The following is a 14,759-nucleotide window of genomic DNA, read 5'->3' as shown; positions in this document are numbered from 1 at the left end:
TATATCTGTTTCCTCAAAAATCGAAATCGTGGGTTCTAGCCTATGAAGCCCGGATACTCCAAAACGGAGACGTACCCGTACCGGATACGTATCGGATACCGATACTCCACGGATACTCGCGGATACGCACCCACGAAGTATCCGAATTAATTATTTAAATTTTTAAAAAATATTTTAACGGATACTTATCCGATACTTCGCAGATACACAAGGATACTTATAAGATACTTCACAGATACGTATCCTAGAAAAAGATGAAGAGTAAAAAAGTGAGACAATGTTGTAAACATTCGGTGGAGATATATATGATTCAATTTTAGATATGCATCACTAGAATTGTTTCTCGATGAACCGCTTAAAATTATACTTCTTGTGAATGAAGGTAACGAGAGAGATGATTCAGTTAATCAAAATTTGTGTTGAGTTCTTTTAATCAATGTTTATTTTCTTCAATTATTTTACATACATATAAGTTTTAGTATAAAAATTTTGTTGACGTATCCTAGCCGTATCGTATCCTAAATTTTGAAAAATTTGCGTATTCCCGTACCCGTATCGTATCGTACCCGTACCGGTATCCGTATCTGGGCTTCATAGGTTCTAGCATACTGTATATAAGCGTAATAAACAAATGAAAAGGTATGTGTGCCTCATTATGTGGCTCAAACTCTCCACGTAAAGGTGGGACTGCCTGGTTGACGTATTTGTGTGCAATTAGGTCATCAGCTTTAATGTGCTTTACGACTTAATATCATTTAAATTAGGCCTTAGGGGGTAACAAATCGGATCAACCCATTACTTAAAAAAAAAAAAAAATCGGATCAACCCATCTCACTCTATCATGAGTTCGAATCCTCTTGTTTTTTTCATACGAATTCTGCTCTTTAGCCAAACGGTTTTGCTCATTTTTAAAGTAAATGTCCAAAATACCCTTACGCATGTTAACTCACGCTAGTATTAAATTTGGGTGAGTTAACTCACGCAAGTCACGCAAAAAAAAAAAAACACACTAAAACCCAGCGTGAGTTAACTCACGTTGGTTTTGTTTCATCCATATTCATTTTTCTTATGTATGATTCTCTTCCTCTATCTAAGTTTTTCTAATATATCACTATTTTATTTTGAAAATATTATAGCTAATCAATACATAACCAAACACATCATCAAAACGTGTCCTCACAACCAATAAACAAGAAAAATGAATATCCAGGAGATTAAACAAAGAAAGAAAGAGGAGTTTACCTTTATTAGATTCAATATTATAATGGGATTTCCGTATCTTTTGACAAGATTTTCAAAGTGAAGCTTAGTGGCTTGATAATTCTGATCCTTCTTTGACACTGGGGAAGAACAGATGATTACATACATAAGAAAAATGAATATGGATGAAACAAAACCAGTGTGAGTTAACTCACGCTGGGTTTCAGTGTGTTTTTTTTTTGCGTGACTTAAGTCACGTAGCGTGAGTTAACTCACGTTGCCATTTGCACTAACGTGAGTTAACATACATAGGGGTATTTTGAACATTTAATTTGGGAATGAGCAAAACCGTTTGGGTAAAGAGCAGAATTCTTTTCATATCTCTATTACTATAATTTTGAAGAGTTTTGAAGTGTATATTAAATAAATAATTAGATTCATCAAATCTCATATTATTTATTCATATTTCCAAAATTTTGGTCATGGAAAAGTATATTAAATAATAGACATGACATATTATTTCATTTCCAAAATATTGGTAATAGAAAAAATAGAGAGGTGTTGAACAAAAAAATAATATGAAGAGTTTTTTTTTTAAACAATTAAAAATGGAATTATATTAACACCACACAAGAGTCTCAATAGCACAAGATGTGCCACAAAGACTCTTCAAGAAACAACAGTGTCCGATAGTTTGTACAATAACAAAAATCAAATTAGTAGACAATGTAAAGGGCTTGACCACCACCTATCTGTACCAAACGAAAAGGTATCTTTTCTACCTTTCAACCAACCTAGAGACAAGTATTTTACTTTCATCTATTAAAAAAATAAGTAAACCAATACTTATCTTTGGTGTTTAAATTTAAAAAACTATTTTCCATTAAGTGCAAAAAAGAAGAAGAGTATTTGTCATTTTTTCTATTTATTTATAATATTTTAGTACATGTTACCATGTATTTTTTTTGAATTGTACATGTTCCCATGTATAGGATAGATGTTTTGATTTGATGTCAAAATTAGGTTAGTGTAGAATTAAAATATGTATGTGTGCCCCTCAATAATTGTCCCTTTTCATTGCACCTAAGAGAAAAAAAAAATCATCTCATGCATCTTTGAAAAATTTGGTTTCAAATTTTTTGGTCACCTTGATTTGAATCATGTTAAAGCATGACTCGAGTAATGTTGCTTAAAATCTCTTCTGAAATATTGTTGGACCGCTTTACTCAAATCATGTTATATCAACGACTCGAGTCGTCATTTTAGAATACTTGACTCAAATCAGGGTAAAAATAATAAAAATGGTTATTTGAATCATGCTACTAAAATTTAGCTTTGAAATTTTTTATGGTCTGCTTGACTAATAAGTTGCTTTCAGAGACATCAAAATTTAGTAATTAGAGTTATCATATCTACATGAATTCATGAGATATCAATGTCTTTCGATAATTAAAGTGATTTTAAGTATGGAAATAGGGTTGTTTGCACATGAATTGCTTTATGCAATTGCAATTAAAAAGGGAAACGATACCATAGGAAAATATTCGTGGGATTCGGTGCTTTAAGTTCTAATATAATATTATGGGTTAATACTACTTTTGGTTCTGTAATATTAGCGTATTCCGGTTTTAGTCCTTGTAAAAAAAGGTTTAAATTCTATCCATATCATTTTAGATTCTTTCACTTTGGGTCCCTCATTTAAACATGTCAGCAAAATCTGACTAATTGTCGGAATGGTTATAGGATGACAGAGAGTGGCGGAATGTAATTAGTGGTTGAGGGGATCATGAGTTATGAATTTTTGTTTTGGAGGAATTAATATTGGGTTGAGATTTGTTTGATTTGGTATAAAAGAGATGAAGATTTGAGAACATGTTTTTTTATTTTTGGGTAGATTTGAGAACACGTGTTGTTGAATTTGCCTTTCTAGTTTTGTTTTTTTGGGTGTTTATGATTTTGAGTTGAAGATAATGAAGATTCATGAAATATTATTATTTTTTAATTTAACTGTTGTTATTTTAAAATAATTTTAGTTTGTTTAAAATATATGTGGAGTAAAAATATATTCAAATGCCCCGCGCGGAAAATAGTTTAAATCATAAAAAAAAAATCATTGTGCCACATGTGCAGATTCAGCTGACAAGGTTAAATGAGAGATCAAAAGTGGAATAATCTGAAATTATAAGGGCAAAATCTAAACTTTTTTTTTACAAGGACTAATCATGAATCCGCTATTATTACAAGGACCAAAAGCAGTACTAACCATAATATCATTCATTGATCAATTATTGATAAAAAAGATTTCACGTTTCCTGAGCACAATGGTAAGTATGTCGGTTTTTATCAAACAAATAAAATATCGTATCTACATAGACCGCACTTAGTTGATTTAAGTTCGTATTGAGAAATTTTCTGAACAAAGTATTATAAAAGTGTTTGTGTGGTTTGAATCAAAGTAAAACTGAACCAAGATAGATAAAGTTGTGCTGAGATTGAATTTTAATAACTATTCCTCATATTCTCCTTTTAATCGATTGGATACTTTTTATGCTTAAGATATAACTTCACTCTTCCCTCATCATACAACTTTTGATAAGGTTAACGACGCGAGCTCCATAGGGACCACTGACTTTCGATGCACGACAGAAAACTAGCCAATTGTTTCTATCACATAAGCCTACAAAGTTATACATAATATAAACCTACCCACGATCTCTGGGGTGATATGACCTATACATAATTTAAATCACGTCTCTTAGATAGCCAGACTTACTAGGTTCTGACTAAATCAAAAGTTCAATTGTAGAACACTACATCGTCAACAAAGCATTAAGAACAAATTTAAACTAAAATTATATTGAATACATAAATCATATACAACCAGGAAGATTAAGAATACTGCATAGATTCCTAACTATTTATATCTAATCCTAATACAAATTAGAGAGTTTAGTTACCCATGAGATGTATGACTAACACAATAGAGTTGATGAATGTTGAAAAGGCATCAACAAGCTTGTCTCCAAGGTTTCCTAGCCCTCCAATGGCTCTAACTGCTCTCTGCCCTCGTTCTATCTCTATAGCGTTTCAAAATTTACAAGTGACTGATTTCTACAAATGACCTACACCTCTATTTATATTGGTTCTTAATTCTTAGATTCGCTAGGCGTAATCAAGATTGCCTAGTGAATCGAGATTACTACAAAGGAGGAAGAAATGAGCTCCCTTAAGATATTTTCCTTGAACCGCCTTACACTAGTGCAGAAAACACTTTTTAAATCAGGTGAATATGACTTTTTAAATCGGGTGAACATCCGATTTATAGGTGGCCGATTTAAAAAGTGGTTTTGGTTTTAAGTCAGCCCCCTTTACCCGATTTAAAATCATTTAATTTAAATCGGTTGAACCCATCTAAAATCTTTTAATTTAAATCGGATGAACCCACTTAAAAAGTCTCAAAAGGGATAAAAAAAAAATCAGTATCTTTTAAATAAATCGGATGAACCCACTTAAAAAGTCTCAAAAGGGATAAAAAAAAAATCAGTATCATGCATTACTAAATTAAGCAAGCTCATCCAAAATCAGTATCCATCTTGTATTGCATCTACAACGTTTGTACATACACATAATTAAGACAAGAAATTTTCAACGAACCAAACACACCCGGAAAAAACAACCGGACAATAGGAATGACCCCCTACGCATACCACACCACAGCATCAAACCCAGACCCCAAACACTCCAATGCGCGCAATCCTGCACCACAGCAGCTGCTGGCAGCAGCAACAACTAGTGACAGCAGAAAACAACCAGCAGCAGCAACTCAAACAGAAGACTGCAGACCTGCTATCAACACCAAAAAACCACACAACAAACCAAAACAGAAGACAACAGCAATAAATTAAAAATATAATGTAATTTAATTTTTAATCACTGATATAATAACTGATATAATAGTGGTAAGTTAATTTAATTTTTAATCACTGATATAAGCTTGCATCATGCAACTCTATTAAGATCTGCTAATCTGTTACGTGCTTCTAGAACTCTCATTGCATTCTCAGCTGTTTTTTTTTTTTTTTTGAATCATCAAATATTATTAATAGCTAGGTAGCACAAGATGCACAAACCCGCAAAAGGAGGAAAAAGAGTACACAAGAGCCTAACAACAAGAGGCCCTTACCACCTACAACAACTCAATAAAATACCCCCTAAAATCGGTCCCAAAACTGAGCCGAACCAGGACATACAACCAGCTGCACTACAGAAAAACAATAGCAAACACAGCAGCGAAAAAAACCACTCCTGCTGCCACAGCACAACCAGACTGCACTGCAGCAGCCGGTGCAGCACGCAGGAAACACAACAAAATTGAGGGAATTTCTAAGTTATATTAAAGATTTTGAGGGAATGATAGCTTTTTATTTAGACTTTTGAGGCGGAAATAAAATCAATATCAATTTTTTTGGGTACAAAAGAAAATCAATGTCTAAATATTTAGAAATTGATTTTATTTTGAACCTAAAAAAAAAAAAGACTAAAAAATTGATCACTCACATCATGCTAATGGCACCCGCAATTGTGTATCCTATTGCAGTTCCGTAAAGATTTGTGTACTGAACTATCCCACAAAGGGTGTCATTGAAACCTCCTGCAAAATCATTTGATTCTCATCTCATATACAAGTATAACACAAACATTCCATTTCAAAATTATACTATTTATCAGAATACACACACATATATATATATATATATATAACATAAATAGTACATTAATGTTAATTCACCAAGAAGTATATGACCAAATCAAGTGCAAACGTGTGACTTTGTTATTGTGTACTTGGAGAGCATATCTTATCTTTTCTAGTAGTGATTATTAAATTCTGGCTTTTCAAAAGAAACAACAAACATGTGAATTTGAAACTTTAAATCAATGTTTTAAAAATCAAACAGAATATCGAAAAGAGTCATAGTTCAGCTAGTTTAAACTGCTCAAAAGGGAACGAAACTGCAAGCAAATCACACAAACAATTGAGCCATAAACACTTACTTCACAGTTCAACTAATTCAACAGTCCAATTTGATTTGTTTCGATTATTAAAACACTATCTTAACATGAATGTGTATATGCATAAAGAGTTACCTAGAATTGTGTGAACAGCTTCCATGAAAGTATAGTTCCTCTTTCCGTAATGAGGATCACCAATTCGATAACATTCAGCTAAAAGTGATGAAGTATACCACGTGATGAGACTGAAGAAAATCATAACAGAAGGACCAATTGCCCAAACCAACTGAGCTATGACCAATAATCCTGCTGACAGAGTTCCTAATCCTCTATTAAGTCCTTTGCATAAGGTTCCTCCTGCAATCATATTTAATACCTATGAGACTGTAATCTTAACACTTAATAATAATAATAATAATAATAATAATAATAATAATAATAATAATAATGTGAATGAGAAATGAGAATTTCCTACCTACTGTAAACTCCATGACGACAACCACAGTCATGACAGCCACAACAGCTTTTTTTCCTATCCCTTTGTACAATGGTTCCATTAGATACAACAATGAAACAAGTGTCAAAGCTAGACCAACTTTCAAAGAGACTAGATCTAGGTTTGGAAATTCGAAAAAAAGTTTGAACAGAAGGAAAATAGAAGAGAAAAACTACTACCTCTATTTACCTCTTTCGATTCTGTTCGGTTTGCTGTTGTTGTTGAGACTTTGTTTGCCGTTCTTCTTCCTCACGAATCGGTCGGGATCTACTCCGATTTGAACGTTTGTGTTGTTCCTTTTCGTGAATGAATGATTGGAAATCCACTTCCTCTCTTGCTCCTGCTTGATTCGGTTCCAGAAACCAACACACAGACAGCCAAACCCAAGATCCGACGAAACCGCAAAAACTCAAATCTGACGGAGAGAAGTTGATCTGGAAGAAGTACGACGAGAAGAACGAGGGGCGCTGGTGGTGCGGAGAAGAACCCATCGCACCACCAGCCAAAGGATCTACATGTTGAAGGCTAGTTTGGATTTGAGGAGGAAGAAAAAGTGAAGTCGGTTTGGGGTTGTTTGTAGAGAGGAGGAGGAGAACGATTATTTTAGAAAGAGGTTTCAAGTAATATTTTAGAAAGAGGCTTGTAGAGACAAGTCCAATTTGGGTCTTATTTTTTAATTTTAATATAAAATTGTTTTTAAATGGGTTTAAACGATTTAATATCTAATGGTCTCAAATACCTTTCCTTCACATGGGATTTTAAGTCATGTGGATAACATCCCATTTAAAATCCCTGTTTTAATAAGTCATTTTTGTACTAGTGTTAGTTCGCTTAGCGGACCAAATATCGCCTTTCAAACTGCATTTGGACTTTCTTTCTAGAACTCTCTGTTTTGGTGCGCTTTCACCTCACGAAGCTTGTCTAGCGAATCGTGCTTTTCTCCAGATGTCTCTATGATGCTTTTGGCGTAGCTTTTGGAGCGTGTGCTTGACTTCCTTTACTCCGCATTGGTGTAATCATTCTCTTTAACTTATAGAAATGTATAGAAACTAGACGTAGTAGCTTTCAAACACAGTTTACTAATATAAACAATATTTATATCAAGTTGGGGTTTTTTTTTATGATGAATTACTTACAAAACAAGTCGATAAGTGCTAAAAAATAACAATAATTTCATACTTATTAATTATATGCTCCTTCTATTTTAATTATACCTTTACATGTTTATCATCGTACGTTTCCATGTATGGGAAATGACGCGAGATCCATTATCATTATTAACTTCAGATGTCTTGCTCAGTTAATAAATACAATGACATTGTGATCCAACACTGTGTGTGATTGTAAACCTAGCTCGGTGCCTCACAACTAACATCTACAAATGCCCCTTACAAATAAATCTTTGTATAGCATTTCCTAAGTCAATGCAAATTAACATATTAATTTTGGATTATGTGCTTTTTAATTGTTTTAAGAATGTCAATCTCCCTAAAAATGCGATATGATCCTCCTTTTTATAAATTTTGGAAAGTAAAAATTCACTAGTAGAATTATTCTTACCTAGCGAGTATGAGGTTTCTTTAGATGGAGGAAAAAGACAACTCATCCAAATGGTCACTAAAACCAACTTTGTTCACTAGGTGAATTGTTACTTGCCGAGTATATAAACTCTTGCATCGATCTCCCTGGAACTTCACCAGAGGCCCTCACTTTGGCGTTGGTCCTGCTCTCCTCGCTTGGGTTTGCCTAACAAATTTTCTTGCACAATCTACCTGACTTCTCTCGCTTTGCTCGCCTAGCGGATTTTCCATAATTCATAATCTTAGGTCTTTTCATCTCATTTTTTATTCCACATCAAATAACTACAAAAAATGAAATGAAATATGTAAAAGTAGCTTATGTGGTGTTTGCAGCATAAAAACTCATTATTTCAATGAAATTGAGGGTTTTTCTTTAGATTACTTGCAAAATAAGTTACTGAAAATAAAATATAAGGGATAGAAAATTAGGTTGATTCCTAATAAGCACTTATTTATTCTTTTGTTGTTTCTTTAATTTGCATGTATATCATGAATTGTTGCATGAAGTAGTTTAAAACATCTTTTATTTTTGATAGTGTTTCTTCCTCAGGAGGATGTTGATTGTACTATTGATATGATTGGTATTCACACTTAGTATAGAATTTGTTGTTACAAGTTACAACGATCAGTTATGTCTTTATCTGCTATGAAGAATATGAAAAGGGAATAACAAACAAGAAGATTTTCTTTGGCTAGCAAAGAGGGGTACTTAATGACAAACACAAACACTATACAGTTTAAACGAATATGTACGCATACTCAAAACAATAAAAATTGCTGTAATGCTTCAATCTCTTAAACACATGTCCCCGACAACGGCGCCATTTGATGAGTTGCTTTTAGCAGCATCAAAATTTAGTATTAAGAGTTATCATATCCATATGGAATCATGCAATATCAATGTCTTTTGACAATCAACTTTGGTTGTTCAGTTAGTTTCAACCATGATGAATCATTGGCATCATTATGCGGCAATAATCAGTAATGTGCAGGATTTATTACAAAGGAGCTGGCGCGTCCAGTTAAAGCTTTCTGTGAGGGAGGCGAATTCGTCTGCTGATTTCATGGCTAAACTAGGAGCTACAAGTACTGAGATTTGGCGTGAGTCAAGTAACCCGTTTTTTTGTTGCGAACTCTGCCTATAAAAGGAGAGCTCGCCCCACTCATTCTTCACACCAAATCTCACAGTTGATGCTTCCTGTGCGGTTTCTCTCTTCTCCCTCCGATTTGTGTTAACGAATCATTCTTCATCTTCTACTCCTTTCTGTCCCGTCGGTTTCGAATAGAGCGGTTATGTACCGTATCGAGTGGCTTCGATCAAACAATTGAACCATACTTTGAGGTGTAATTCTCGAGCGACTATATACTGTGCAGTATATACTCGTAACAGTGATCTGGGCTGTTTTATCCTGGAGACGGTGTGGTTGTTAGTCTACCTTGCACAAACTAGGGTAGTGCCGCGAAACGTCTTAAAGAAAGCGACCTGGTCGTGACTCACCCAGTAATTTCGTTCGGTATATTTTAAATCGTAAAACAACAATTTTAAGACGTTTCTGAAACCATGAATACCAACAACGAAATTACTGTATCTGGAACAGCTGTCGATTTCAACAAACCGTTTAAGTTTCACGGTAGTAACTTCAAGCGTTGGCAAACAAAGATGATGTTTTTTCTAACTACGAAAAAGGTTGCCCACGTCTTGAAGGATAACATACCTGTGATACCATCGATGTCGGTTCCTTTGGAAACGACTAGTAACGGTAAGACACAGTGGCTACAGATGCTTCTATATCTGCTGCAAATGCTGAGTTGGAAAGGCTTGCTGCCGAACATGCTGAAAAGGTGAAACAGGCTGAAAAGGATATACTCCTCTGGCAAGAAGAGGATTACCTGTGCAAGAATTACATATTGAACTGTCTCGCGGATCATCTATATGATCTGCATCTGATTCATAAGACAACTAAGGATGTTTGGGATGCTCTTCAGAATAAATATAACACTGCAGAGGCTGGCTCAAAGAAATTTGCTGTGAGCCGGTACCTAAACTATAAGATAAACGACGAGAAATCTGTCGAAGAACAATCTCAGGAGCTTCAGAATATTGCTCATGAGATTTTTGTTGAAGGAATCCAATTACCTGAGCAGTTTCAGATTACTGTGATAATTGATAAACTGCCCCCTGCTTGGAAGGACTTCAAGAATGCCCTTAGGCATAAGACTAAGGAGTTTTCTCTTGAAAGTCTGATTACTCGACTTCGTATTGAAGAAGAGGCAAGAAAACAAGAACTGAATGAAGAGGTGTTTGCTGTCTCGAACAACAACACTAAAAAGAAATCTGTGGGTGCTGTTCTGAAGCCTGCTGGCAAACAATTTAAGAATCAGAACCGTCCTGCAAATAAGAATTCCAATCGGAATAAGAATGGGAACCCACAAAAGGTCCTAAGAGCTCAACCATCAAAGAATGACTCTGCTCAACCGTTTAATTGCTACAATTGCGGACAACCATGTCATATGGCACGGAAGTGTAGAAACCCATCCACTAGACCGGCTCAAGCTCAGGCTCACTTAACAACAAATGAGGAGCAGCCGTATACTGCAATGATAACTGAAATCAACATGGTGGGTGGATCTGATGGTTGGTGGATAGACACTGGTGCTTCTCGCCATGTCTGTTATGAACGTGCTATGTTCAAGACATACACTGCTGCTGAAAATAAGAAGGTGCTGTTGGGAGATTCTCACACCACTGAAGTTACTGGAACCGGAGATGTGGAGCTGAAATTCACCTCCGGGAAGACTCTCATATTGAAGGATGTGATGCACACTCCTAGAATTAGGAAGAATTTAGTTTCTGGTTTTTTATTGAATAAGGCTGGTTTTGAACAAATCATAGCATGTGATATGTACTCTATTACTAAGGATGGGGTTTTTGTTGGGAAAGGGTATGCTTCTGATGGTATGTTTAAGTTGAATCTTATGAATAAAATTTCTCCTTCTGCTTATATGTTGTGTGATTTTAATATTTGGCATGCACGACTCTATCACGTTAATAAACGAATCATTTCTAATATGAGCAATCTCGGTTTAATTCCCAAGTTATCTTTGAATGAATTTGAAAAATGTCAGTTTTGTAGTCAAGCAAAAATAACAAAAGGATCTCATAAATCTGTAATAAGAGAAACTGAACCATTTGAATTAGTACATTCTGATATATGCGAACTTGATGGTAAATTGACTAGAAACGGGCAAAGATACTTTATAACTTTTATCGATGATTGCTCTGATTACACTTATGTGTATTTAATGAAAAACAAAAGTGATGCGCTTGATATGTTTAAAATTTTTGTCAAAGAAATTGAAACTCAATTCAATAAAAGAATCAAGCGCTATCGTAGTGACAGAGGCACTGAATATTTATCACACACATCCAATGAGTATTATAAAGAGCACGGAATCATTCACGAAACAACTGCACCTTACTCTCCTGAGATGAACGGTAAAGCGGAAAGAAAAAATAGAACCTTTACCGAGTTGGTAGTTGCCATCATACTTAATTCTGGTGCAGCGCCTCATTGGTGGGGGGAAATTTTATTAACTGTTAGCTACGTGCTAAATAGAGTACCTAAAACTAAGAACAAAATTTCTCCTTATGAAATTTTGAAGAAAAGACAACCAAATTGGTCTTACATTCGAACATGGGGCTGTCTAGCCTATGTAAGGATTCCTAATCCCAAGAGAGTCAAACTAGCAAGTAGAGCCTATGAATGTGTATTCATTGGGTATGCCTTGAACAATAAAGCATATAGGTTTTATGACCTAAAGACTAAGGTGATCATAGAATCAAATGACGCCGATTTCTATGAAACGAAATTTCCCTTTCTATCAAGAGATAGTGGGGGTAATAGTGGGGACGCAAATATGAACACTACACCTGATCACACTCCGGTGATTAAGGATAGTGATAAGAACATCATAACTGATGTAACAGAACTTCGAAGAAGTAAGAGAGCAAGAACTGCTAAAGAGTATGGACCTGAATATGTGGTCAATACATTAGAAGAGGATCCATCAAATCTTAAGGAAGCTCTGTCTTCCTTGGATGCTGACCTATGGCAAGAAGCCATAAATGATGAAATGGATTCTCTACAGTCTAACGAAACTTGGCACTTGACTGAACTGCCTCCAGGCTGCAAACCAATAGGTTGTAAATGGATTTTGAAAAAGAAACTGAAACCTGATGGAACTGTTGATAAATACAAGGCACGCCTTGTAGCCAAAGGTTTCAGACAAAGAGAAAATATAGATTTTTTGATACCTATTCACCAGTTACTCGAATCACATCCATAAAGGTACTAATTTCCTTGGCTGCTATTTATAACTTGATAGTACACCAAATGGATGTGAAAACTACGTTTTTGAATGGTGAGTTGGAAGAAGAAATCTATATGGAAAACCTGAAGGTTTTGTAGTCCATGGACAGGAAAGCAAAGTCTGTAAGTTAGACAAATCTCTGTATGGTCTAAAACAAGCCCCTAAGCAATGGCATGAAAAGTTTGACAACTTAATGATTACGAATGAGTTCAAAGTGAATGAAAGTGACAAATGTATCTACTACAAGTATGATAAAAACATTTGCACTATCATATGTCTATATGTAGACGACCTACTCATATTTGGGTCAAACATTCTTGCCATAAATTCTGTGAAATCACTGTTGAGTAACAACTTTGATATGAAGGACCTAGGAGAAGCTGATGTAATCCTTGGCATCAAGATCACTAGATCAGATAAAGGAATTTCCTTGGATCAGTCTCATTACGTTGAGAAGATATTAAGGAAATACAACTACATTGATAGTAAACCTGCAAGCACACCCTATGATCCAAGTGTAAAACTTTTTAGGAACACGGGAGATGGTGTTAGACAAACTGAATATGCGAGCATCATTGGCAGTCTCAGATATGCCACTGATTGTACTAGACCCGACATTGCCTATGTCGTGGGACTCTTATGCAGATTTACAAGTAGGCCAAGCAAGGAACATTGGCATGCTATTGAGAGAGTCATGAGATACCTGAAAGGGACTATGACATTAGGACTGCATTATCAAAAATACCCTGCTGTACTTGAAGGGTACAGTGATGCAGATTGGAACACCTTGTCGGATGATTCCAAAGCGACCAGCGGCTATATATTTAGCATAGCTGGAGGAGCTGTTTCTTGGAAGTCTAAGAAGCAGACCATTCTGGCTCAGTCCACAATGGAATCTGAGATGATAGCACTAGCTACTGCTAGTGAAGAAGCAAGTTGGCTAAGATCCTTGCTAGCTGAAATCCCTTTATGGGAGAAACCGTTACCGGCTGTGTTAATTCATTGCGATAGTACCGCGGCTATTGCAAAGATTAAGAATCATTATTACAATGGTAAGAGACGACAGATAAGGCGAAAACACAGCACGATTAGAGAATGTATCTCTAATGGGGCGATTAGAGTTGATTTTGTACGTACGAATGAAAACTTAGCTGATCCTTTGACGAAAGGACTTAATAGAGAGAAAGTCCGAGAAACATCCAGTAGGATGGGACTAATGTCTATAGCCCACTGAATGATGGTAACCCGACCTATATGACTGGAGATCCCAAGATTTAGGTTCAATGGGTAAAAACAAGTCATGATGTGGTAGAACATGCTATGAGAGAAAGAATATAGAAAGCATGATCCTGCAGCGAAAGAAGGATGAGGTAATAGTAACTCTTAATGAGATCTATACTCTATGTTGAGTGGGGTACACAGCTACAGGAGTACCCTTGATAGACTCACCTATACGAATATGGAACTTAGGCCGGTCCTATGGAATTTCGAGGCAAAATTCCTAGAGCATTCGTTAAAACCGGGATACACGTGCAGGGCCTTATAAAAACGCACGGGCTTTTAAAATACACCTATGAAAAGGTTTGTGTGTGGATTCTATGTCTGAGATAGAGTTCAATGTTGTAAGCAACTCTTGTTAACTCAGAATACCTTCCACTATGCAAAGGTTCAAGTTGTTGGCAACACCTTTGTATATTAGCAAATCTTATGGAAACGTTTTACGTTATTTCTCGAAACCATTTTGAAGTCAAGTGGGGGATTGTTGGAACACTAGTTAATTCTAGTGAGAAAATTGGAATGAAAACACTATGAGAAACTAGTGTGTGGGTATGTGACTTAAAAATGTCCCACATTGGAGAGTCACCCCAACTAGTAAGTGTTTATATAAGGGTGGGGTGACCTCCAAGGGTGTGCCCTTGGGGTACCCATTTTTGTGAACGGGTGAACGCTTACAAAATATATATCACGCGCGCGACGACGCCGCCGTCCGTCCGACCGGGCCGGGCTTGGGTCGTGGGTTAAAAAATTGATATATATTTTTTTGTCACTTGAAAATGTTAAATTAATTAATTAATTAATTAATTAATTTTTCATTATACGAA

The 14,759-nt window shown here is 35.6% G+C and overlaps 1 protein-coding gene across 4 annotated transcripts; it reads right to left on the bottom strand.

Annotated features, from left to right (window-relative positions):
* Positions 1-4,774: 4,774 nt before the first annotated feature.
* On the bottom strand, positions 4,775-7,408 carry LOC146945371 (amino acid permease 4-like). Of its 4 annotated transcripts, none has more exons than XM_085743695.1 (5): positions 6,886-7,408; positions 6,686-6,748; positions 6,346-6,567; positions 5,758-5,851; positions 4,775-5,046 (listed from the first exon to the last, which is right to left on the bottom strand). In XM_085743695.1, the coding sequence occupies exons 2-5, from the start codon at positions 6,717-6,719 to the stop codon at positions 4,920-4,922; spliced, it is 477 nt and encodes a 158-aa protein (XP_085599821.1). In that variant the 5' UTR covers positions 6,720-6,748; positions 6,886-7,408; the 3' UTR covers positions 4,775-4,919. The 4 variants fall into 4 exon arrangements, with proteins under 4 accessions (XP_085599821.1, XP_085599823.1, XP_085599822.1 ...); XM_085743697.1 differs by having other exon boundaries at positions 4,775-5,043; XM_085743696.1 differs by having other exon boundaries at positions 6,896-7,367.
* Positions 7,409-14,759: the final 7,351 nt, after the last annotated feature.

The sequence above is a fragment of the Medicago sativa genome, chromosome 2 (genome assembly GCF_051527215.1).
Source record: "Medicago sativa cultivar Bolivia chromosome 2, Bolivia_mono, whole genome shotgun sequence".
In the NCBI taxonomy this organism is placed as follows: domain Eukaryota; kingdom Viridiplantae; phylum Streptophyta; class Magnoliopsida; order Fabales; family Fabaceae; genus Medicago; species Medicago sativa.
The sequence above is the reverse complement of the archived record's forward strand: the minus strand, read 5'-3'. Positions and strand labels throughout refer to the sequence as shown.

Excerpts from the sequence above, each read along its gene's own strand:
- LOC146945371 (XM_085743695.1), bottom strand. The coding sequence starts at position 6,719 with ATGACTGTGGTTGTCGTCATGGAGTTTACAGTAG. Across the intron at positions 6,568-6,685 it reads CGTCATGGAGTTTACAGTAG|GAGGAACCTTATGCAAAGGA; the intron begins GTAGGAAATTCT and ends ATATGATTGCAG. Across the intron at positions 5,852-6,345 it reads AGCTGTTCACACAATTCTAG|GAGGTTTCAATGACACCCTT; the intron begins GTAACTCTTTAT and ends ATGATTTTGCAG.